We start from the raw sequence: 27018 nt of genomic DNA on the forward strand, positions 1-27018 counted from the left end.
CAAGTTATCAGACTGTTCAAGAAAAATTACCTCCTCTTATTTAAGCTTTTTCATCATCTGAACAGGATATACAACTCCACCCCCAAGCTCTGTTTCCAGTAACAGGCAGCTCCTGTGCTCCAAGTGCTCTGTTTTCCCAGTGTATTTTTAGAAGATGCACTTTACACCATGGTTATGGCTAACATGGGTCAGGAGTCTCTTAGCAAAAAGCACAAGTAGCATCAACATATAGAGATCTACTTTTTAACTATTTACTTTCTTTCCTTTCAAAATTGCATTTTGTGAGGAAAAAAAACTTAGCTTCCTATATTTTTTCCTGTGCATTCTCCATCTGTCAAGCTAAATAAAATTTAACACTTACAAGAAAAACTTTAATTCTATTTATATTATTCCAGAACTACCTTCCATTTCTCTTCAGGTGAGTCTATGAAAATTTCATCTCTCAGCAGACAATTCTGGCAGCATCTTGTCCATACACATAAAAATTCTTAACTTTTACCTTTTTGGAAGAGGTACTACAGTAACTACTAACTCTTCATCCCAAAGAGGCCAACAAGGCTTTTGCACAGACTTCAAGCTGTAGGTTTCACTGATACCTCATTCTGGCTGTACTGATTTCTGAGCAGAGTTCACTGTGTCTTTCGGTTCTTCTGAAAGAACATCAAGATGCTGAAAGCACATAGATTTGATTCAATCATCTAGAAGAGATACTCACTCTGGGATCATGATTAAAAGAAATACTTCACACTATTTTAAGTAAATATGTCCTCTCCAAACAGTTTCACCAATGCTGAAATAATTGTAATTGCTATTTGAAAGAAAACTTACACAAGTACTCACTGAACTACAAACTCAAGAGAATATGACTAATTATTTCCGACTCCTAGAAGTATCTAGATACCAAGATAATCCCATGGCCTTTTACAACAGGTGGAAGTTTTATCACAGCCATTTTAGTATTAGCTGTGTTTGATTCAGCAACAGCATTAGCACTCCAAAGCTCCAATAACAGAGATTATTTAAATGTACCTGCTCAAGACTTATGTGATCTTTACTGAAATTCACACCAGATAACTTTAGCAAGTCTCTTTGTAGAATGACATTTTTACCACAAACTATAATTTTAGGTTTTTCATATACCAGGTGCAAAAAGAAAATTTAAAAATAAGAAACCATCACCAAAGTACCATATGAGATCAGGTCTTGGAAATAAAAGCCAATCACCTACCACTGTCTCCCCTTCAACTCACATGTTTTTAAGAGCCTCTCATCCAATATATTAAAATAAGACAATTAAGTTCTAGCAATTGATGCACAGCAATATGGGAAACCTTATCAAGGTATTTTAAAATTCTCAAAGTTTATTCAACAAGCTTGGTGTGAATTATTTTCTCTATAAAAAGTAAGCCTGCCTGCTTGGAAAGACCTCAAAACGACTTGCATTATTTTTAAGTAACACAAATATGGCAAGTATAAATAATATTTGTAGCTGGCAATTCTGAACTTCTTCATGCACAAGGGGATCCCAGTTTATTTTTTCTACTCTTTTCTGATACTGTATACTGTTGTAAGATAAGTTACAATATTGTAACAACATTTGTTACAAAAATAAAATATAACTTTTCACAGCTATATTGCCCAGGAGCCTGCAACAGTGGATACCAACCCAGCAGTTCTGACAATTTTTCAATAAAGCTCCCCACTGAATCAGGAAACTGACCTGAATTAATAAATAATTTGCCAAACTGTGACCTTTGTGGAGGGCTGGTAATGGGGATTTCAGTTACTAATCGCACAGACTGAGCTTCCAATTTAGAAATCACATCGCTTTCTACACCGTCTCATATTTCATCTTTCAAATCTCTGCTTACACCATATGGCAGTTCAATACACGCAATACCTTCTCAAGGAAAAGATCCGCCAATTTTATTTAAAAACTAATATAGACTCTATATTCTTTCTCCACTGCCTCAAATTTTCCAAAAGGTTTGTTTTCCATCTGGACAGAAGAAAATACAGGAAAGTTTCAGCAAGCCTGAAAACAAGAAGACACAGTGGAAACTATGTGCAGCAGGAAGAGTCGTGCTAGCACTGCCGCAGAGGAGTCCTGTCTGTCCCGGTCACTTACAGCCCACAAGACAAATTTCAAAACATTTCTAAGAGACACACTGTACTAAGAATGTCCTTTCGCTTGTCTATTCAAGGAATTGTTCACTGACAATGCTCTAACTTGAAGTTACTGCTTCTTATATAACCACACATACCACACACACTTTGTGACTTACCAGAGGATCTCTTATCTGAGAAACCCACTCCATTATCCAGACACGTGCTACACCATGGGACTGACCTGTGATCCCTGCCCAGACAACCAACCCCAGCCATGCACTGGGCTCCTGCAGCCACAGCTGAAAGGCACAAATCCCAGACAAACCTATATCTTATTGCTTTTATGCCAGATACATTAAATAAATCCAAACAAAGCCAAACAACTGCGATAAATACAATATCCAATTAGGTTAATGCATACCAAGTAGTTTAGAATTCATAAAGCTTCTTGTGGGAAGAGGAGCCATAAATAAAATGCACCAAAGAAAGTTTCACGTATCTTTCAATAACATTACACAGACTCCTATACATCAATAGCTCACTGAAAAGTGATTTCTAGTAGGTGCTTAAATCCTTAAGGCAGGAAGAACCACACTCCAGCTAAAGCACCTGGACTGGTTTTTAGGACAAATCAACCGAATGATACTGAAAATGTGCAGCCCAGGATGAGCTGAGTAACTAAACCCTTGTGTACAGGGTGGAGAGCTAGCCAAAAGACAGTTATGTCTATCTACCAAAGAAAATACTTGGAATTTTGTATTAAAAATACAGGACAGCACATCTCAGTTCCTCAAGGAAACATTTATCATTTGAGGAAACTCTTTAAGACTTCAACTAACTAAGCAAATAAAGAGATGGGAGGAAAAAAAAAGTTAGGTAGCTTAATGCCATATACTTGCTACCATTTGTTTTAAACTTTTAGCTCTGTCAAACCCCAGGCATTTAATTTACTAGCTTTCCCTTCAATTTAAAGTTACATACTTGTATAATTTTAGTTTGGGAGATTTTGTTTTCTTTTTTAAAAGAGGGGGGAGTAAACAAAGCATTTAGCCAGCTAGTATTATGAACTATATTTAAAAGACTCTCTGACACAGAATAACAGTGCTGACTGTCCAGAGAATGCACAACACACACAGAGCACCTACAAAACTTGTTCCTGAACCAGTATCTACAATATAAGTCAACCTCAATTCTTCACACTAACATCCATAAAAGGTACAGATATGTGCAATACCCAAAAGACAGAGGCTCAGACATTATCCCAATGACAGAAGATATTTATGCAGTGCCTTAATGAATCCCTGTGAAGAATGTCACTCTAAATGACAAGGATTGTGCTTTAATCTTAATTGTTGTTTAATCCACTACAAATGAAAATTTTAGCAAGGATATTTTACCTGCTGCATCAGGATTATTTATTAGTCTACAACAACTACCAGCTGCATCTACAAGAAGTTGGTTTGGGGTTTTTTTTCCCAAATGCATTGGGGCATCTCTTGTCACAGAATGTGACCAGCTCAGACAGACCCATCACGCACCAAAGGTGTCTCTGCTATGCTGAAGATCCTGTTCTGAACAGAACAGCTCACCAGGCTTCACTGAGCTCCCAAGAAAGCAAACAACTCCAGTTTTGTGGATTCAAAAACTTCTCTAGTGAAAATATTGTTACAGTCCCGAAAATAGATTGTTTGACAGCAAAAAAATACTCCTGGGTTTACATTAAATAAAAACTGTTGAAGCAAGCAAACGGAGAGGGCAGTGAGCCTTCTGACAATTCTGCACATGGGAAGCAGATCTCAAGTGAGCCAGAGAGCCAAGATAAGAATCTTCATCTCAATGGCTCCCTTAGTGCTGAAAACAAACCTTCAACAATCCTATTTTTTATTAAACAGTTCAGGAGATTTGCTCTGAACAGATTTCACAGCAACCCAGGTCTCTAACAGAGTAGCTATTGTTTCATCAAGTTCTTCTCTGACGTAATGAAGCCACCACAGAACTCCCTGAACCCACGTGCAGTTTTGGATGCAGAGGGTAATCAGGATTTGTCAAAAGGGATTTTTACAGCTCTCTCAAACTTGATGAAAATTATTCCAATCTGCTACTTGGAGAACAGGCTGGTCCTGAGAGAATTATTTCACTGTATTATTACAATGCACATAATTCAGCTGTTTACAGATTTTTTTTTTCCTGCAGATTCATTTAATTAAGAATACTCTAAATTCATGAACAGAATTTAGCATTATGAAGTGGTGACTTTTAACCCTGATGCACTAGAATAAAATCCACAGACCTATATTTTTGGTATATTTTTATTACATTCAAATTCAATCCACTTCACCCATATTGTTGGGAAAGTTATCTTTTAACTGTAACAGAGGTTTTTCAGAAGAAAATTCAGAGTAAATGCAGCATATTAAAAAAAAATTATTTGCTTAACAGGTTAAGGTTTGTGCTGTTCTGCAGTTAGACCAGCCATAAAATTACTCTTTCAGAAAGTATTAAAATTTGAAAATGCATACAACATCCACACAAGGCATAAAACAAATATTAATATACACCTAGAAAGTATCTTGCAATTGATTCTACAGTATGAGATAGTTCAAGTCACTATGGAATGGGCCATCAGTTGATTTCAGATGACAATCACCCACTGGTGTGATTTCAAACTGGCTTTTTCTCAGCCGATACAACAATAAACACCTTCAGAGTAAGTGCCCAATTACACCAGATACAGTAATTAAACTTGCCAAAACCAGGGACTCCTGACACTGTGTCAGCACAGCAGATGGCACGCTGTTCCTGAACACGCCTGCAGAAAAGCCATGGGGAAGCAAAGAGAGAAATGCATTTTAATTTTTACTTCCCAACTACTTGCATTGACAGAATTTGGAATTTTGGTAGGAAAAAGAAAATACAGCAGAAATGGGTGAACCTGTTTCACTGCTGTGAGCTGAATTGATTTCTAAATAGTTTACATTTGCAGTCTTCCCAACTTATGAAATACCAAGGTAAAAAATTTTAGCCCTGTTAAAGAATCTATAAATTATTTCCTCTGAGTTCACAGACCAATCACATTTTGATGCAATGCATAAGGTATTTCAAAGCATATACTGAAGTTATGACTTACAAGCAACAAACCACTGAGTTTTCAAAGGAAATGAGAACAATTCTTTACTCCCTAAAACTTAACACCATGGATGAAAGAAGAGAGAAAGAGTATGTGGTTGTAACTACAAGAAATATAGCTACAGTTTTTCAGCCAACATTTTCACTCTTAATATTAACTTTGCTCAAATGGGATTAAAACAAAACAAGAGCCAAACAAAAAAAAATAATGGCAAAGTACACAGGAATGTCTACAAGCCTGTCATACAGTGCCTTCTGCTTTCTGATAGGGTTCCTCACTTAAAATCCACTCTTAATTAAGTTGAATGACTCATATAAACCAACCTCAAATCTCTTCCATTTTCAAACACCCAGCCTCCTTTCCCTTCCTTATCCACAGTGATCCAACTGCACAGTCTGCATCCTCCTCACCTCTCGCAGCACCAGAGATTCAGCTGCACTCTGTGATCACCCTGACCTTACCAGATGCAGACTGCAAGCCTACACACTCTTAAATAGGACCAGCAGGAAGGCAGAGTCAGCATTCCTACTCACCAACACACACAGAACGATGCCAAGTCTTTTTCAGTCGGTCAAAACCCTTCTGTGGGTGTGAAGGCTGCTGCCTGTCCCCGGTCCTTTCCGCGGGGACGGATGGGATGCGCTGTGCTCGCTGCCGAAAGCCCTGCTCCTCCTGTCTCACCAGATCTGCTCTACAGCCAAGGATTCGTTTGGTTCACACCTCACACTCCTGGCAAGTGCTGGGCTTACCTTGCACGTGCCACAGAGGGTGTTCGAACAGACAATCCTATAAAGTCCGGATTTATTTTTGGAAGGAATGAGGATTGGAGCATGGTTTCAGCAGTAAAGCAACTCACATAGTCTGGATCCGGTTGCTGTCCTCCTCAAGCAACCTCCAGTCCCTTCCCCATTCCCACAGGGAATACAAGTCACAGATGCAAGAAAGGAGGCAGTGGTGGCCACCTCTGGAAATAAAGCAGTGGGAAAGGGCTCGTGTGACCAGCCAAATAATTAATCCTGCCCTCAATTTGCTCCCGCTTTGTTCCCTGATGACAAACCTCAGCTCTGGCAGCCGCTGTTCCTAGACAGCTTTACAGGCTGCAAACCCCCTCACCTCGTGGAAAGGATGTACTTCAGCGATATTTGAGCTGCAGATTTAAGGAAAGTCCTCCCTTTCTAGTTCATGAAATGCACGAACATCTGATTAATTCAGTATGTGCTGAAGCACATTACAACTACAAAAGCAAACTCGAAGGGTGGATGCTGTTTGTCCTGCTCTACCACTTTCTTAGCCTGTTCAGTTTACAGATCTGACTTATTTTTCATGTTGTACAAAGAAATACACTTCTCTATTATCACAGCAAAGATTCTGGTGCCTCCTGACTTAAGTAGGCTATTATTAACTCACTAGAGCAATGGAAACTTGTTATCATTAAGGGATTTTTGACATAGCTAGCCTCTGACAACTCCTTGAATATATAAAAAAAAAGGAAGCCTATGCCCACATTAATTATGGCAGATCAACAATATTTCTCTGAATAGCATGAGTGAGAAGAAAGAGCAACAGAACATACTAGTGGGTACATGAAATGGGAGACAGCACCTGACCACTGCTAAGGACAATGAAACTTCACAGAACTTATGTTTAGACACAGTAACTAGGAAAACAACTTTATTGTTATAATCAAAACTACTGCAACTAGGAAAGAGGCCCATCTTCAAACACACAACCAAAGACCCACCTAAAACATAGCTGGATTTTTGGGTTCTCCCTGCCTGTACACGCGTGCACACCAATGTGCCAGTATTTGTTAGGCACAGTAGAGGAAGCAAATGTTTTGGTCAACTCTTTAGAGTGATCAGACTTCTTGGGAGATTGGATCAGGCAGAGAAAGTAGGATGAGCTGGCATAAAAGCAAGCCAAAACAAGAATTTGCTATAGTTCACCTACTGTCGAATTACAAAGACTTAAGCATTTTTAAATGCAGCTCATAGCAAAGAGCTACTGGATTCAGTTACACTTGCACCGCCTGTCAAGACAAAGCAGCAGCTCTGCTCTCACAGGCAGCTCAGCCTGCAGCTGCTCAGTGCACACAAACCCTGACAGCATTCGAGAGACATCCATGTCCCTGAACTCAGATCAGAAGATAAAGCTCCCCACTAAAACTGTTCAAGTAATTTCTGTTTTCTGCTCTAGAAAAGTGCAAAGAAGAAACTTAACTGGGTTTGTTAAGGAAACGTGAAAGCAGCTAATTACTGTCTGAAATAATATACAGTGCTTATTTAGGCACTTTTTAAAATTTCCACCCTCTGTTCTTGAGGGTTTTTTCAGCGGCCCTTCTATATTAAAAACCACAAGTCTAAATAATTACTCAGAAACTAAATATATTATTTTTAGAAATAAAGTATCCTCTTTTTTTTTGTTGTTTGGTTTGTTGGGGGTTTTGATTTTTTTCCCAGGGTAGGGGAAACAACTAATTAAATGATATTGAGAGAACACAACACAACTTCACATGGAAAATGTCTTCTATTTATAGTAATTTCTCCCAGCATACTAAATTCCAGTAAAACTCACCAATGCTGAGTGGTGTGTGGCACAATGGCCTGCCTAAGCTGTACTGAACTAATACCTGGGACAGGCTCCTTCCTGGCCTGCTGGGAGAAGAGTGAAGACAGTCATTCTAGAGAAACAAAAGACACCAGTAGGGAGGTGGAGGTCCTGGCAAAGCCAAGAAACACAGGAGAAATATTTGCTTTTGCAGATGCAATTCTTCAAATTATAAAGTGAGGTGCAGTCGGAGAAGACAAGCTGAGGAAGTTCCTACTCTGCCCTCCCACCCATCCTCCTGCTACTTCTCCCCCACCTGCAGTTATCCGCCCACCCTTTGGGGAACTGATGGAGCTCCCTAAACCAGCACATCATTCCTAGGGAAAAAAAAAAAAGGCAGGTAGCTTTAACTTCAGAATGAACAGATTCAGATGCAAACTGGACAGAAAACTAAGGCACAAGAAAAAAAATCACATGGCCATGATCAGGGTGGGAACAAGGGAAGTAGGACACCTTCTTTGGTAGTAGAGAGATACTGGGTTGGCAGAAGAGCTGAGCTGATCTAAGCATATTGCCAAGGTACATCAAAATAATCCCCAAAAGCACACAGGCTCTAGGCACCCAGGGAAAGACTACAGATCTATCACACAAAAGGATTTAATTTTTTTTATGTACATGCATCCTGATACTCAGGAAGGAAAGGATGTTAAGACTGTATTTCTTTATTTCTCAGAAAGCTGCCAATGAAGCAAGAACATCTTGCCTAAGGTCACATTTTGGAGGAGCAGATACCCCTCTGCTTAAGAATATCATTCTTATCGGGCATTGAAGATTTCATCTAATTCATGGTATAATTAACATTCAACTCCTAATACATTAATTACTTAAGATTTTTCTTGTCCTACATGCAAGATCTTTGTATTTGCCAGAAAACCCCCAAAAACTCAGTAATGACGCCCAAGAGGATAGTCAAAATGACTAACCTTATCTCAGCTGTGCTAATTTTTCTACATCCTCTTTGCAGAGAGAAAAGAGCCGTTCTGAATCCCCCTTGGCCTCCACTGAGCAAGCCTGGGGACTCACTGCCTAATTAGCTCTTGTGAATAATCCTCCCCCTCTCTGCAAAGTCTACCTGTATTCTGCAGATTGCCTGTGACCAGAAAACATCCTTCTACAACCTGACAATGGGATTTTTCTGAAGGCAGAAAAGCTTCTGTCTTGCACATTTTTCCACACTGGGAAGAAAGCACAGCCCAAAGTTTACAGCCCAAAGTTTCACCATGCTGTGATGACAGCGGTACCAGACAGTTCTGTGGTGGGCCAGGAAACACCGGGCACCACCAGAGGATCCATTCCACAATGCTGTTTGTCAGCAGCCTCAGCACCCGGAGTGCTCACCTGGAACAGGAGCTGGCAGCCCAAACCTGGACAGGCGTGAGGAGCGGCTTCTGCCCTGCTTCCCTATATTAGCAACATTAAAAGGCCACATTGTTTCGCAAAAGCATTTGAAACACTTACAGAGAATTTAAAGGAGAAGAGTCGCGGAGCACATGGAGCAGTAAGAGTGAAAAACTGCATGCACACAAGTGGTAGGTTTTCTACACCTGAAAATTTAAAAATTCTTTTTCTGCGTAATTCGTTTATAAGACTAAGACAGATCAATTGCTTAATGAGGCAAAGGCATAAATCCTCATCAAGAGCATTTCTGAAGTTGCACAAATTAGAAGGGCAAAGGTTATTTAAGTGGATATTTCTGTTTTTCAGTGCCTCTGGCTGCAAAGCCAGCTGATGCCAGTTTAGGAGGTAAAAGTCCATCCCAACCTCCACATCTGTGCTGAGTGTCCCTGGCTGGGGCCAGCCGAGTGCTCACAGGGCTGTCCCCAGGGCCAGCCGGCTGCTAAACCACCAACACCTTCAGCAGCAGTAAAGGAGCAAAGAAGAGCCTGTGAAATCAGAACAGAGCCTCTCCCAACCAGTTCTGCAGCCAGAGGCACTGCCAGACCAGATGATGCTACTTCCTAGACAGTTCTCTAGGATATTTGTCAGGTAATCAATCAGTGATTTATTGTTCTTTCCTACTGCAAGGTTACTACCACATTCCTTCAGGATTAATCTCTTTTAAACTCTTTGTCCACAAGATCACCTTCAGCCACTCTAGCACTCTTCTAATGACTTCAGCTGAAGTTTTATTAAACTTGCTGTTTAACAGGATTCTGCAAACTACAGACAATAATGCAGCCAGCGAACACAGGAGAAACTGGTAAGACTCTGACATTCAAAACATCATTAACTGCACCTACCCTCGCATAGATTAACTGATTTTTATAATTGAAGAGAAAGTTGATTAACAGTTCTGTAATTACACAACTGGTATTTTTAGGCTCTAATCATGTGTCACTTAAGCACATCCATAATTTAAGCTATCCAGGTGACTGAAGTTATGCCTAAAGACTTGCATGACCTGCAGCAGCACCAGGGACAGGCTTTGAAAGGAAACAGCTTTTTCAGACAGGCTCTAGCCACAGATTAGAATACTGCATTAGACTCACAACACAAAGCCAATCCACATGCAATTTTCACAATGGTGTAGAGCAGCACGACTGTCTTTGAACCCATTCACATGGCTGCCGTGCTGAGCTCTGGCAGATACATCAGTAGAAGGCAGCTTTGGTTTCTCCTAACTCAAAGAAACAGGTTCAGCTTCCTGAGAAAGTTCAACAAGAATGGGAACAGCACTAAAAACCAAATATGCTGCATGCTAAGAACACTGAGAAAAAATCCAGCAATATTCTGTTACACGACACAAGTTTGCAGCAGTGCATCATTTGCCAACAGAAATAACCTGATGGAAGGGATCAAACTCATCTCGGTGCAGCCCAGTTCAGAGACAGACTGGAGCACAGCATATCTGGTAAAAACAAGTGATCTTGAATCTGTTAGCACACATTCAGAAAAGCAGGTCAAGGAAAAGATCCTCTGTGAACAAGAATTTAGATACAGGAGTATTCAAGAACAGCCACCATGTGCTCACAGTACAATTAGACAAGGCTACAAAGCAATTTGGTTCATATTTTGAAGAGGCCATGGAACCTGACTTGTGTTGGCACAGCTCCATCCATGCCTGTGCACAAGGCTGTGAGACTCAGAAAACATTCATGTGCCATGGGTGATGCACAGAGTAACCAAACACTTCCTAATGCAATAGCACAAACCAAATCTCAGGCGCCTTAAAGCAAACTTCCAACCCAGCTTCACAGCTCCTGTCAAGTCTGGGGTGCCACAATCCCATTTTCCTAAGCCTCTGCACATGATCCCAACCTATCTCATACCAGCACCAGCATTTATGCAGTCACATGGAAGCCGGTTCAGGGAAATGACCAACAAAATAATCCACAAAAAAAAAAAAAAAAAAAAAAAAAAAAAAGGAAAGGAGGTGACGAGAAGTTTATTCAATTCAGATCCCCTGTGACTGAGCACACAAGGAAGCACAAAGGGACAGGTGGAAAGGAGACAGACAGGGTTTAGAGGAGTTTTGACTGGATTACAACACACATTCAAGAAGAGCTTTGGCACATGTGGGAACAGCTAGCAAAGGGCTTGAACAACAACCCTTAACCTGAGGTTATTACCCTGCAACACATCTCAACCACTCCAGGTCAGTCAAAAAATAAATTAAATAAAATGCATAAGAGTGGGAAAGATTGGGCTGCTAAATAATACCAGCTCTAGGAGAGCCCCAACTCTAGAAGTTTTTAAGCAATAAGTGCTTGTGAATTTAAGTTTTCCTAACAAAGCACCTGGAAACTCATTTGCAGAAGGCATAAATGTAGATTTATTTATTAAATTTAAACTTCTAGAGACAAGTTTTTCAAGTCCACATCTCACAAAAACTGCAGCATTAGAGAAAAAATTAGCAGACATTTGGAAAAGAACCACCAGCCGTAGACATTTGCAAAATTCGACCCAGCATAAGTCAGGAGACTACAAAGTGAAAATTCATAGCAGAGGTGACAAGAATCAAGTAGAAAGGTAAAGAAAATAAGTACCACTTCAGATAGAGGTAAGTGTGAACAAAGCATGGAACAAAAGCTGGGATTCAATTACAAAAACCATTGTGCTACCACTGACTGAGCTGTTACAGACACTTTCCCAGGGTTTCGGGATTACAGAGTTATGGTGAAAGGTTGAACACCTAGATTAAATTCATTTAGAGTTGTAACTGAGAAAGTATTCTCAAGCAAGAATTATTTAGTGTAACACAGCAAAAGATATACTTCATTAATCGCCCAAAAGGTTGCCAATAAAAAAATCAAACCGAAAAATTAAAATCAGCAAACCAGAACTTAATCGCAATACGCCAATTCTCAACAATACAACTTCTTCCCTTTTTTTTTTACATCTGCTCAGTTTAGCAGTAAAAAAGTAAAGGCAGAATCCAAAGCACTGGGAGTCATCCAGACCAGGCTTAGGGAGTTATGACAAAGAAACAAAAAGTTTGACCAGACTGTTACAGATCTTGAAAAAGACCTCCAACACTCTCCAAATCAAAAAGAAGCCTCAAATTCTTGCTATTAAATTACTATCAATAAGTCTAGCCATTTTCACAAACTATAACACATAACTACACTCATTCAAACTGTGTATTGGCCTGATGCATGCTCGTTCCAAATCACATGATGTGCATTTAAACAAAATAAGTACTTGATATTGGACTGTATATGATGTAAATTAGGGCTCTCCACAGACAGGCTGAAGAGGAAGCCCCATTAAAGCTTCACAGAGGGTTTACAATAGCTGTTTCTGAAGCTGGATGATCTAAAAACATCAGCTGTCCAACTACATGCAGCAGAGTACTAACCTGGTTACTGAATCAGCCCCTAAAATTCTGATTTTGCAGCTGTAGAAAAATCAACAGATATGCTATCACACAAATCTTATTCCATCCTCCTTGAGCTGAGAACAAATGAAACAAAGATGGGTTGACATACATTAACTCAGCAATTGCACATTTGCAATACACACAGTGTTCAAACATTTCAGAAAATGTGACAACAAAATGCATGAACCAGCTCAAGTTAGAATGAGTTTGTACAAATCTTCAGGAAAAAAACTCATACTGCCCTTAATAATATAAAGATTAGATAAACTGTAACTGTGATGCAACTCTTAGGATTTTTTAAAGAAATACAGAAATTCCCATAACTAAGGTTCAATCCAAGCCTACCATTTCAGTAGGATCTGAACTTTGCTTTAAGTTAAGGGGTAAAAAATGCATAACTTGTAAAGCAAGCTTTAACACGTTGTCAGTTTGGTACCACACTTAAAGTTCTCTTGGCAATCAACCACATTTATCTTACAGAGTAATCCTGCAACATCCTTATACCATATGCTATCACACCACTTGCCACAGTTAAATATTCTGTCCTTTCATAAAGTAGCTCTTCAGAACTACCAGCACCACTATCAGCAATACAGTTATTCTACTCCCTGTATTCCCCATATGTTCAGGACACTTGTCACCCAATTTTTGGGAAGGAAAAAAAAGTCATCCACAGTTTCTCCCATTTTTTTTTTTATATTTCATTATACCATCAGAATTTCACTGACCTTTCCTTCTTGGAAAGAACACAGCAGTAAGAACTGTCCTCTGCTCACCTAACAGCAATTAGACAACCTGCGTGGTCCCTTCTTCTGTGCAAAAATTATAATGGCTGGGGAGAAAAACAAACTCACGTTGTTCTGTGGGTCCAGCACACCTGGCAGTTAAAGAAAGTGGCTCACATTCTACACCCTAAGCAAAATACAGGTAGTAAAGACTGAAAAAAACTCACCACTCCTCAAGAAACCTAGCGCTCCTTCTATCAGTGGAACAGCTGGGATGGAGACTGCTCTTGGAATCCCCACTGCTGCTCAGGGCTCCGGTCCCACCCAGTTCAGATGCAGCTGGTGGGCTGCTTAGTGACTGGCTGCTACTGAAAAGACAATTCACTCCTGCACATCCTCCCTCCCCTCCCGCACAGCAGCAGGGATGCCCGGCTAATCCTGTGCTGAGCCAGGACAGGGAGCAAAGCTGGCCACCACTAAGGTTTTGGGGTTTACTTTTTCTGTTCTTTTGTTAGATTAGTTTCCTATTACTTAAAACCCAAAAACACCTATAATTGTAGCATAAGAAAAGCCAAGCTTCCCGTAATAAGAATAACAGAAACCAAGGATTAGGTAGATCACTTCCAGTACTGGCTGTATCACGATATATGATACCATCACCTCTAAATTCTCATTATGTGAGCAAAAGCAAAGGGATTATATTTTAAAAAAGACAATAACAAGACTGCAGAGACTACAATAGAGGAAAAAGAGGGCTTCAGGCCAGAGAATACAAAGAGTGTACAACAAAAGCTCAAGTTCTACCACAGGTCAAGTGGTATTTTTTGTAGAACCAATGAAGCACATAGCCTCACTTGTCAGAGGCCACAGCTATTTGTCAGTATCAGAGGTAAAAAGCGACATAGCTTTAATAATTATGTAAGTATCTTATCCAAATACTCACAGAGAATGAGATTATTCAGTAATTTATCTGATGAAAAGCCAGCCGCTGAAATTTCAACCGCTGAAGGTAAAATGCACCAAGACATAATTACTCACAGACACAAGAAACATCATCTCAAAACAAAACTTCAATTCTGAAAAACGCACACAGTGATTTTACTACCAGTCTGCCCTTAAAAAAGTGGGAAAAAGAAACAGGACTAATGTTGCTTGTTTCAGGAAATAAACAAGGCATGTAAATATCACAGCCAATGTAGACACTGCTGAAAGAAATCTGGAATCCCAAAAGAAATAAATATCAGCCAAAAAAAAAGCAGATATGTTTCTCAGGTAAAATATTTTGACATAAGTATCACTTCTTGTTGTCTTGGTATTTCAAAGCTTTACAATATAGAAACCTATTCTCAAGTCTTTCAAGACTGCAAAATTCTTTCATGCATCTCTCTTCACACACAATTTTTTACAAGTTCTCTTGGAGATTTATTTGCAACATTCCTGGTGTCAAAGCGCAAAGCAGTATAGCCAAACTACTGTGTCATAGTCAGTTACTGAAGTTCAAAACAATACTGTTCAGAAAACGCTCATCTATCACGACTGTCCACGAGCACTGCATGGTTAACATAAATGTACCTCATGAATGGGCCATGAAAGAGAAACTTGAAAAATGTGGGTGTTGGTCCAAAGTTTCCAGGAAAGGGAAGCACAGCAAGTGGCAAAGATAACTACGAGAAAAAGAGAGGACTCTGGATGCTGCAGTCTATCACCAGCAGAGCAGAGAAAGCTGGGCTGATGTGGTAAGACAAAATGGTAATACAGCAAGACTAGCTAGGCAGAGCCTCAAGGGACAAGAAAATAAAAGAAAGTTTAAAACACAATCGAGTATGTCTCTCCTAGATGATCCATGTGGGGAGATAGATGATCTGATATGGTATCTTTAAAAGTGTGAGATAACTGTCAAATGCAAGGTGATGTTTCAAGGTGCCTTTGTATGACAAGTGAACATTACCTTTCCACTGCTCAGCTCAGGCAAGCAAAAAAAGTATCAAAGTACAACATCAGGAAACTAAGGTACAAACAGTCCAAACTCAGCCTAAACAGCTCCACATGCACAAAGGTTTCTCCCCCTCCTGCCTTGAAATAGCAAAGTCAAGAATGGCCCCATACCAGAAGGTATGAAGGATGATCTAGCAGACACTTATCTCACCCACACAGACACATTTTTAAAAAAAGACTGAACAGCCGGAATTGCCACATTGAACAACTCACTCCTTAGAATAATTCCTGATTTAATATTGGACACCATCCAGCAATTATTCAAAGTTGCTAAATAGTCATCGAGCAGCAGGGAAATTTTTAGCAAAATGAGCTTGCATAAAATGTCCTACATTCAACTCAACCAAAACACCTGTTTAACAGAGGTTTCAAAACGTTTGGTAAACACACAGCAAATATAAAACACTGCAAACACACTACACTGCCAGAAAGGCTCCCGAGTCAAATCTACAGAACTGTCACGGTTAAAACCAATCTATACATTTCAGGGCTATGTCAGCACCAAAAAAAAAAACCCACCAGAGCTAAACTGAAAAAAACGAAATTAACAAAAAAACCCCAAATTCCTCACTCTCAAAACTAAACCCAACACTAAATCACTTCAGCTGAGAAGAGCAAGGACCAAGTGGCAGATACCGAGCACTCTCAAGTCAGAATGGAAGGTTGCATTTTCAGCTTCTTCCTAGAGGAGTCCTGGATTTGCAGCTTCTAGAAAAACACAGCCCACATTTCCACAGTTCACAGATACACTCAGAAATGGAAGATTCATGAGAACGAATGCACACGGTTTTTAAGAAAACACCGTGAAATAAACGACCCTTATTTAATGTGAAACAGCATCTTACTAGAAGTTCAAGCAGACTGTAGAAATCCATATATTTAGACTTCACACTTATATTTTCAAAATTGCTTGAAAGCACTTGATGCGACAAGTCACTCTGAAATCTTTAAATATTAAGGAATACATTTATAGGGATGAAGAACCGTTTAACAGTTAGAATATAGAAGCTGGATTTAAAACTGTGTTTTCTTTGCAGACACTCATACATCTCTAAGTGTATATATGCTCCCTTATGCACAACACGTTGAAACTGCAAAAAAAACCAAATAGGCGTAAAGATCAGAAGGGAAGGACTGCTGCAGCCCGGAGAACGACACCGTGCGAATTCTGCTTTTAGACCACACCGCCACGGCGGGCGGAGGCAGCACTGGGAGCACTAACGGGGAGCGGTGCGGTGCCCCCGCCGCGGGACCCGGCTCCGCTGGGCGCGGAGGGTGCGCGGCCCCGGCCCTGCCCCGGGCAGCGCGGGGAGGGCGCGGCGGGAGCCTCGCCCGGCGGCGCGGGCACTCCCGGCCGGCAGCTCCGGGAGGGCCGGGCCCGCGGCGGGAGATGAGCGGGGGCCGGCAGCGCGGAGCCCGAGCGTTCCCTCTGGCCCGGGGCGCAGCCCGTCCTTGCCGCGGGCGGGCGGGCGGCGCAGCGGCGGCGCCGGGAGGCGGCCCCGGCGGCAGAGGGGCCGCGGCGGCGCGGGCAGCCGGGACCCGCGGCAGCCGGCTGGGACAGGTCTGATCCGGCAGCCCCGTCCCTGCCCCCTCCCCGCCGGGCGCGCCCGGCCCCGCCGCATCCCCGCACCCCGCGGCTCTCACCATTCTCCTCAGGGCCGGGCTGGGTCTCGGCGCCGACTCTGGTTCTCCTCTCGCCGGGCAGCTCCTGCTCGTGGTTCGGCGTCGGCGGTGGCGGGGCCTGTCTCCATCTATCGGGGCTGGGCTCGGCGGCAGCGGAGGGCTGGGTGGGGAGCGGCCGGGCGAGGACGACGCTCCGGGGACGAAGGGAGGCGCGGGACGCGGAGGACTGCGCTGGTTCGGCTCCGCACCGGGACCCAGGGCTGGCGGCGGTCTCGGCCCGGCGCCTCTCTCTCATAATTGTGCGACTCGGCCGGCGGAGGAGCCGCGGCGCTGCCGCGTCAGCGCGCACCGCCCCCGGCAGGAGGAGGGGGCTGAGGGGGCGGCGCTGCGCCCGCTGCCCTCGGGGCGGGCCAGCCGGGGAGGTGAGGGGCTCTGCGGGTCCCTCCACACGAGCGGGGTCCCGAGATACCCTGAGAAGGCGCCGGTGGCTGCAGGCGGCCGTGCCGCCCTGTGCTGCCGGTGAGGTGAAGGCGGAGATGTTAAAAATGGAGCTTCTCTGGAGAAACCCGGCTGGCTGGGAAGGCGCGGTTCAGAGAGGGGCCCCGCAGAGGCAGCGGCTTCGCTTGGGGCCCGAGGGCACGGACCCGGCAGCGAGGGCTCACCTCAGCCCGGGCACATCAGAGCCCGCTCCTGGCCCCGGAGAGGACCGGCCTTTCTCCTTGTTCCTCCTTGTTCCTTACAGGGAACAGTGCGAGTTCGGATTAGTTCACGCTTTTCTTGCCAGCCCTGCTCGCACATGGTAGTGCCGCCATGAACACCGCGTCAGAGGCATCTTCTGAGCCAAACTGGAGGAAATTCCGTTTTGGAGGGAAAAAGGAGGATGCATTTCTTCCACTTCAGTCAGCTCAGTTTCCAGTTTAGATTAGGAACTGCCCAGGGGAGGAACCTTGTCCTCTTCAGTCCCTGTACGCAATCTTGGAGAATCAGTACCACAAATGAAAAGCCTTATACAATAATTTCTACTATTTATGTCATTATATAGCTTTTGCAACAACCTCTGTGCTAGAGTTAACAATATTTGTAAGGGAAGAAGGAGAGATTGGGTTTGGCTTAAATTGTGTTCCTTAAATTTAAAAAAAAAAAAAAAAAAAAAAGATTCTGGAAGAATCATCTCTTTTAAAAATACCATGGCCATACAAGAGCAGTAATTATATATAAACTCAATCCAAACATTCAAAGTCATTTAAAACCTTTGATTTTTCATTGCAGGGCATGATCACTTGTCAGCTGTTGTGAGTTATCCTGTGTCTCCCCTTGCTGCAAAATGCCAGCGTTAGTGTTGGGCTGAGCTGACACCTGTGTGCTCACACCTGAACCCTGGGCTGATATTCACAGGGTAACAGCCCACTCCACTGATCAAACAGGCAGGGTCAGAAATCAAACCAAGCATTAGCTCGCAGCAGACACTTCTGCTGCCTTTTTTTTAAACAGAATTTTAGATAACAAGAAACAAAACGTTCTTGCATTAACAGCCATTTAGCGGGGCAAGTCCGCTTGTAAATTCCATCAGAAGACCTTTGCTGCGGACAATAGGTGCAAATTTGGGAAGACCCAACAACTGAGGCATCCAGCACGAACTAGGGTGTTGCAGGGAGTTCCTCAGCTGCAGGGGATCTCCTAATGCTTGTTTTAAGTTAACTTCAGAAGAATTCATGCTATCTTACATAGATATGAAAATTAGGCTCTTAAGACTCAATTTCCATGGAAAGGGAAATTTAGGCTTTTGCAGGAAAAACTTAAAATGAGTTCTGAGTACAAGATCACACAACAAAGAGACTCGATTCACTCTCTTAGTGTGTAGAGGTCCCAAGCCTGCTGATCTGCCACTACTTGTTCCTGCCCAGATTCCCATGTGCTAGTTCTTGGCTTAGGGAGCAGGAACAGAAGGAGCAGAGGAAGCCCAGTAGAATTTTTTGGGAAGTGGTTCAAGAATCTTCCAAAGTAGAGAAAATGGGGGATTTTTGAATTTTTTATGGTTGACACCATAAAGCAATTCTGAGAAATTATCTCATTCCTTCTTCCTCTCTCCCTCTTCTTCTTCCCTTTCTAATTAATTGATCTAAAGCTCACATCCCACATTAAGTTAATGAGTCAGTTCTTCTATGACTAGGTCCTTCACCTCATCTCACAGCAATATTTGAGCTATACTGAACTGATTCTCATGATTGTCATGTTGGCCTCTAAGTTTCATATTTGTACATCCATGAGCTAGAAGAAGAAAGGAAATCAGGAAGAAGTAGCCAGCCTGGGCATGAGTCTCCTCTGGTACAAGCTGTTGGTTTAGAATGTGTGTAAGGTGAGGAATTTCTATGCCTTGTTTTCCTGTTGATCCTGCAAAACTGTAGAGATCAAACTGTTTGAGAGTTCAGCTGTGATAAGCTTAGTTGGAGAGAGCACATTCGGGAACAGCTTGGGACGAAAATGAAAGGAAAATGAGTCATCAACATCCTCTCTGCCTCATGCTGTCTGGGGGAGCATGAGCCTTCAGTGCTGTGGAGGCAGGACACAGCACCACAGTGAAATGCATCCCTGTGACCTGGCAGCGATGGCACATGGCCTAAGGAACTCACATTTTATCCTCTTACTACCTTGATCAGCTGATCAGACTCTAAGCTAGCACAGTTGGTCATCCAAAAGGTGAATTCTTGTACATTCAGATGTTAAATCTTGTAAATCAGTGCACAGTAGGCTAAGTATTTGCTATTTGTCATGCTAAGTGTTACCTTTCATTCACACCAAAAGTCAACTCAGAATTCCTCTGCTATCTCCTTCCAAATCAACAGCTGTCAGCTGGGAATGACAAGGAAATAATGAAGCATTATTTTATACCTTACAGCATTCAAAGAACTTTAACCTGAAGCAAGCATCTGCTATCTCACATTAAATAGAACTGGTTTAAACAAAACTCCTTTTGTTATGTGGTTCTCATATCTCATTTTTATATTTCAAATCAAGCTATCAGTCTGTCCTTGACATGTTGAGTTTATTATGTAATCATCACTAGAACTAGTAAAGTTGTGATGTCAACCCCAATAGGTCCTAGATCCCATTAAACCAACTGTAACTCGAACTCCATGTAAGTGCTAAACGACAAGAAACCTCTCTTAGGAAGCTCTTATCTCAATATTGCAATATCCTGTAGCCAAGATGCTGCTGTTTGATTGCTCACCCTCTCATGGATGAAACACTGACTCATGCATAGAAAAAAACCCACAGCATTCCTCTTGATGAGAAACTAAATGAGTTACCATTAAATGAAAGTGACCTGGTTTGGGCTTTGTTTGTTTGACACTATAAAAAGTTTTACCAGATCTGTGCTGTTATTCTGCAGTTGCTCAAAATAAGTGCTAGAGTTCAAGTAGTTAAATAAGTTGCAAATGCTAACTGATAAGGAGATCCAGTTAATGTCCCACTCAAGGCCAAACAGATTTTATGTAGAAAACATTTTTTTGTCCCACAGTAATTTGTGGCAGAAAAGAGTTATTGTTTACTTTTCATATTTTTGAAATGGGTGAATTCTCCCAAATGCCTTATTTTTTTCTTTGGCCACAGGTTTGTCCTTTTCTGATTTACCCAGGTAAATCATTTATCCAGCTACAGCTGTAGTGGCAACTCAGCAGTTTACATTTTGACTGCTACTCCTAAAAACTGAAGATGGCTTTTTTTCCACATGGAAGTTTAACATTTATCAGGTAAGGCAAAAGACATACAATGACACAGGTTAATGGGATCTGTAAGTCCCCTCCATAATTTGTGGAAGATTTTCCAGTGCTGATGTTGCCGATTTTTTGTGACAACATTTGTCCAATACCTTTCCTATAATATACCAAATAGTGTTACAATCACGTAACTTGGCAGCAGTTCAAAATATACTGCTTCGAATGGGATAAAGTAGAAACAGCTAGGAGAAGGCTTCTTGCCATTGAAACTAGGAGAAATAAAACAGAAAATGTGTAACTTCACAGTTTTTAAATTGTTTAGTAATTTTGGTTAATTTGTTGGTTTGTGGTACACCCCAGAGTCACACATCTTCTGAACAGGTCCCAAAGTTTTAGCAACCTTTTTGCATTATATGGAGGTCTCTTAAAGGCAAAAGTAGTTAGGCTATGCAATGTGCTAGCTTTAACAGCTGAGACATATTCCCTCAAAAGAAACAAGCGTACAGAAATAGGTCATAAAATCCAAGGTAAACTCAAGATACACCAGGAGAAGAATAATGTACAAAAGGTGAATTTTGCATGTTTAACAGTCATTAAACAAATTATCCCCTGTGACTGATTTAGACTCCAATCTCACAGACAATGGATGTCTTTAAATTCAAGTAACAAAACTGCTCAGGTGTTAAAACTGATGAAATAACATTGGCATCCCAGTGTAACCCACAGCCCCAGAGAGGGAAGATGGGGGTAGCACGGCTTTGGAGATAAGAGAACTGATCTGTTATCACCTGAAGGCCACCAGTGCAGTTCAGCTCCTCTCTAACAACTGCATTTAGGTGTTAACTAAGGGCCAGAGCATAAGGCAAATCAGCCACTGACTTTGCAACACTAATGCAGAAAATGGCTTGTGAGGCTTCTCAGTTTTTCCAGTGGTTTGGTGCTTTGCTGGGAATGGCAAATCCCCACTAACAGCAGGAAAGGACCGGAGGGTGGCTTTCTGATGGCAGCTCAAAAGGGCCCGATGACCAAACACACCAAGCTCAGAGTGCAAAACCAGTAACTCCAGTTCAGCTTTGTGCTAGGACTTGTCACATCCAAATGAGGCAACAGAGAGTGTGGGTTTTCCAGTTTTAAAATCTGCATTAAAGATATTCCATAGTAAGAGGAAGGAATATCAAGGTAATGAGGTAACTGAGCACATGCAATTCAGAATGTTCTTTTACATGCTCCATGAGTGCACAAAAAATAGATACAATACCCAACCCATCATCTAAAGCAGAATGTAAGCATATCCTGTATTTGGGAATATGATATGTTACTTCCTGCTCAGAAAACAGTTTGAGAGCTTAACCAACATAGGCCACAGTCTTGTACAAAACTGCCAAGGGTGTGCCTCCACACATCTCTATTTAGATGTGTAAAATCACTAACTGCCAGGAACTGTATGGGTGCATTTACAACATAATGGTGACCCTTTGCAAGATTTTATCAGCCTGCCTTTAAAAATATAACTAAAATGACTTCATCTAGGTTTCATTCCTTCTGAACTTTCTCCTCCAATTAAAACTTTTTAGAATTTCTAAAGCTTCCCTGTGAAAATTGTTTCTGCTGCAGATGGTCAGGCAGTGAGGTGGCCTTTGCACAGAGATGGTCCAGGTGCAAGAGACAGAGGTGCAGCATCTCCTTCCAGGACTGTGCTGCTTGAACCAGCATGGAAAGCAACACAGCTGAAGGTACCAGAATTTTACCAAGCAGAGTAAGTTCACAGAGCTCTGCTTCTTGATGTTTTGGGGTTTCTTGAAATCCAGGGATAGGTAACTCATGATCAAAAGATAAAATTTTAAGTGACTCTATATGGGACAGGTCTTATTATACAATTTGAAATTCTTATGTGATAGTGACCATGACAAAAATGTCCCTTTGTCCTGCAGAAGCTTGCTCTTCCATTTCTTAGAGAAGGAGGTACTAGTGGGCACACACTTGCTCTGGGTTCCATTGTTACTATAATGAAAATTGACTTTTGAAATCAGCTACCACAGAAATACTCAGCTAGATAAATATCTGTTTGCTAACTTTCTGTAGTCAATCGCTTTAAGTCCATCAGGATGGATCAATTCTCCAGCATAAGTCTCCATTACCTTTTTAAATAAATATTTAATTAAAAGGAGACCACTTTTCTTGTAGCTTTGAAAGGGACACATGACAACAAAGGTAGAAATTAAATTAACTGAACTGTTGTTGAACTTTTAAATGTATCAATCCTGTTGAATTTCCTTGTATTCCAAAGTGTGTACAATACCCAAGTTCACATCTTCTGGCAACTTTTCTGCCAGAAATGTCTCCAATATGGGGAGAACCAGCATGAGCACATTTCAGCCTCTGATGAAACTACAAAAACCCTTACTTTTTTGTTTCCAAATCTAAGCCTGGTAGGTACACCACCATTAATGCAAGCCCAGAAAGTCAGTGGGACCACAACACAGACAAGGATGTGCTGAAGATCAGCTTGTTTTAAGCTCCTGTTACTGGTGGCTTGAGCTGGTGGTCACAATGGCTGTATTTATTTTATAGAGTCCAAAAGATTAAACCTCCTCATTAATGGTCTCCATACTGGAACAGAGGAACATATTATTATCCAAGATATAGTAATGTGTGAAGACACTTCAGATCATGCTGGTACTGCTCCAATAGAAAAGAGGAGGAAAGAAAGGAGGTCCTATGTTCATGAGCAAGGAGAGAGAACAGAAACCAGACAGCAGAATACCCATGAGCACAACTCTAACAAAAAGCTGAAAGCTCTTTGATCTAAGCACCTTCTTGGTTAAAAGGTCTTTGAGCTGTAAGCAAAAACCTATTCTCAGCTATTTGATGTCCTCAGTATTCAGAGAAACAGGATCTTGCACATTCTTTATCAATAAGAGGAATTCCAGAAATACCTGAGCTTCCATCATCAACCTCTCTCAAGAACACAAAACCTTGAACTTTGATTGCTCACCACTGACAAAAAGGATCAGTCTGAGTTGCCCTCCTTCCTTCCTCAAAAACTGTAGAGATAAAGCATTCACCCAGAAAATGTGCTGTATGAGCTACTTGAAAACAAAACAGTGCTTTAGCTTCTGAAAGCATTAGAAATCCAAAGACAACTTCAAAATATATTTCAATCTGTTTAGCGTAAGTAAATTATTCCAAATTTAAAAAAAAATCTAACTCATGTTGTGGTGATAAAATTTTTGTTTTTCCATTAATTAAAAAAAACCCCTGCAGATCATTGAAGCTGGAAAACAAGCAAACAAACAAACAAACCCACCACCACAACCCAACCAGTAGAGATGGAATCCTCCATTGTAGATTGTCTAGTTCCACCCCTCCTACTCAGAGCAGACTGTCAGGCCTGTGGCCACTTGTATTTTGTCAGTCTCCATCCTTGGAGTTCCACACTAATTCCACACTCAAAGGGAAAAGCTTATTTTTGTGTCTAAATGGAATTGTATTGTAAAAATTGGACTGATCTAAACTGTCAAGCACCCCCTTCCTTAGAAGAAACTGCCCTTCTACTTGCAATTTTGAGATTTACAGTTTAGCCAATGTGTCAAATGGAGCAGCCTTAATAATGGAATGCATGGGGAACAGACAGTGAAAACCGAGTTTGCTCATTGCAGCTGTGTCTGTTCTTCTTAACTTCTACTTTTTAAAATAAATAAATTCAAAGAGCATTTTGGAGGGTTTTCTCCCCGTTAAGCACTCCATTATTATGTCTCAAAGCTACTGGAACCTCCAGTGTACAAGCAAAAGAGACTTGAAATACCTAAAAACCTGTTACACACAAAACACCGCATCCCAGGGCTGTAGGGATGTCTCAAGGATCACATACCAAGTGCACTCAGGTACAGTGATTTTTCTCTTCTCCCTTGCCAACACTTCCAACCCAGCCTGGGTTTCAAGTCTGAGGCTGGGCTGTTTCTTGCCCTCGTGGCTAAGCACCTTCAGCTGCACGATGCCTCTGCAGCACTGTTTCCTGCTGACTGCAGGGAGCTTCTTTCCATGGAGCAGTTTGCAGCTGTGACATTTCCAGCTCACTGTTTCTCAGGTGTACTTTCACCGAGCCTCAGCACCAACAGCTGTACAACAAACATTTACTGAGTCACACCAGGAAAACTGATGTAGCTCAATTCACTTCAGTTCCTCCCTCTTCATCCCAGGGGAAAAACATAGAGAAAAGCAAAGTACCAAACCCATCACACAGGCACTCACAAGCAGAATTGTAACTTCGATACATCGAGAAAAACTGCAATTACATATTCATGGGGGTGTATTATGGATTTTTAATTTACTTGGTATTATGAAGTGTTAATTGTTTTGCCATGAACATTCACAGTAGGCAGGTAAAGGATGAGTTAGAACAAAGCAATTACTCAACTATTTTTTTCCAAGTAACATTTATTAATAACATTTTTAAGGTGATAACTTAAGAGTCATAAGGAAGGGGGCTGTTGTCAGTAAACATACAATGAAAAGGTAGTAAGATTTTTCTATTCAAGTATGACTAACAAGGCTTTTAACAGTGTTCTGCTCAACCACACTTAATATTAAAAACATTTAAAATTGCTAGAAGTGTTGCAATCAGTTCTATTGAACTTAGAAAACCTCATTTCAGTAGTCAATACTAACCTACTATTTATATAAAATTTTAAACTCCATTTATAATTTTTGTAAACAAAGCACCTAAGCATTTGAAAGAAAAGAAAAAAAGTTAGTTTACATCCCACTAAACGGCAGCACATGTGTGAAACCTCAGGCATGATCAGGTATGGAGCATTATTAGGCACAGAACAAGACAGAGCTTCCACAGCCAGCTGCTGAATACACTTATGTTGCCAAAGGTCTTCTTTATTTATACTAATTCTGTTATCACTTATAGCTGAAAATTTAATAAATCCTCCATGTGGAAGATTTAAAAGAGACAAAGAAGTCATCTCACAGAGGTTTGTGAAGCTTCTGGGGGCTTTTAATCATACATGACTTTGAATAAGTTATGACTTCTTTATCTGCTTCTGAAATTTTCAGAAACTTCTCCAAAACCACTGAACTTTGGCAGATACTGGGCTTGTCAAAGAGCACACATCAGAAGACACATTTTCAGTCTGCTATTAAAACATTGAGGTATGCTGTAATTTCTTACAAAATGCCAGTTAAATAAAACAGAAGATGACCACTGTATTCTGAGGCTGTCAGTTCAAGCTCGAGTCATGGGTGGGAAACTACTCACATACAAAAACTGCTTGTAATTTCTGTTTTCTTAGGGAAGCTGCAAACAAGGTGAGTTATCTTACCCGTATCAACTGGCACCACACTCAATCTCTGTGAATGGCAACAACAACAGGCTGCTGGTTTGTTTGCTCCTGACTCTTGCAAACTGAAGTTTCAATTTGATATAAATTAGGTAAATTTGCAGTAAGCCTTTGTTAACTGCCAATACAGATTTTCAATTGTCGTAATTAAGATGCTTCCAAAGCAAATCTAGCTAAACGAGATTTAATCAGGGTAAATTTTCCTGAGCTGACATGCCCCAAACTGACTAGAAGAGTCCAGAGGTGACCTTCAAACAAAGGAGGCAGTGCAGGAAAGCCTCCATTGCCACAGCCCAGCATGTGCTTACTCAGTTGTTTTCTCCAGGGTTCTTGAACTTGTACTTGCTATAGGAATGACATTCATTTAAAGAATAGGAAAAATGTTTTAACAACTACCTGACATTAGCACTAAGTGAACTCAGTGGTCTCCCCTTGTTGCCTTCTCCAGTTTTCTTTGGTGTCAAGTGTTAGCATTACAGCTGTACAGATTTTCTATGCCTAATCCCCCTCAATTTGCAGTTTCCTGAAAAAAGAACAGGCGTCAAACTCCAACTCTTCTAAATGCAAACTAATGATTTAAACTACTTATCCTTTTTCCAAGTCTTTAAAAGCAAGAACAAATTAGGATTAAACAAACACATGCATTTGTCTCAGCTAACACAGGTACTACTAGTACTATTCAAACCTGTTTTGTCTATCAATTGCAAAGAATTTTCAAAAATACTTTAAAAAAAAGTATGGTGCAGATGCAAAAGGTAAAAAAAAAAATCTGTCCTTTCTTATCCCTCTGAACTGATCCACAGCCAAATGAAGACCACAAATACACATCTACTCTCAAACAGGTGAGAGAACCAGGCCGGTGTTAACATTTTACCCCATCCCTTAAAATAGCACTTACTGAGCAAAAAAACCTCTTGCCTTTCACACCATCTTGTCTGTCAGCTAT

At 41.3% G+C, this 27018-nt stretch overlaps 1 protein-coding gene across 1 annotated transcript in view; it reads right to left on the minus strand.

The window, feature by feature from the left end:
* Positions 1-17160, minus strand: part of TRPM7 (transient receptor potential cation channel subfamily M member 7) — a 52422-nt gene extending 35262 nt beyond the window's left edge. The window contains exon 1 of the mRNA XM_063412284.1: positions 17027-17160. Within this exon, the coding sequence (XP_063268354.1) occupies positions 17027-17029 (3 nt within the window). The 5' untranslated portion in view covers positions 17030-17160. The remainder of the gene's footprint in view (positions 1-17026) is intronic.
* Between the last annotated feature and the right edge of the window lie 9858 nt (positions 17161-27018).

This window comes from Prinia subflava, chromosome 15 (assembly GCF_021018805.1).
Source record: "Prinia subflava isolate CZ2003 ecotype Zambia chromosome 15, Cam_Psub_1.2, whole genome shotgun sequence".
Taxonomy (NCBI): domain Eukaryota; kingdom Metazoa; phylum Chordata; class Aves; order Passeriformes; family Cisticolidae; genus Prinia; species Prinia subflava.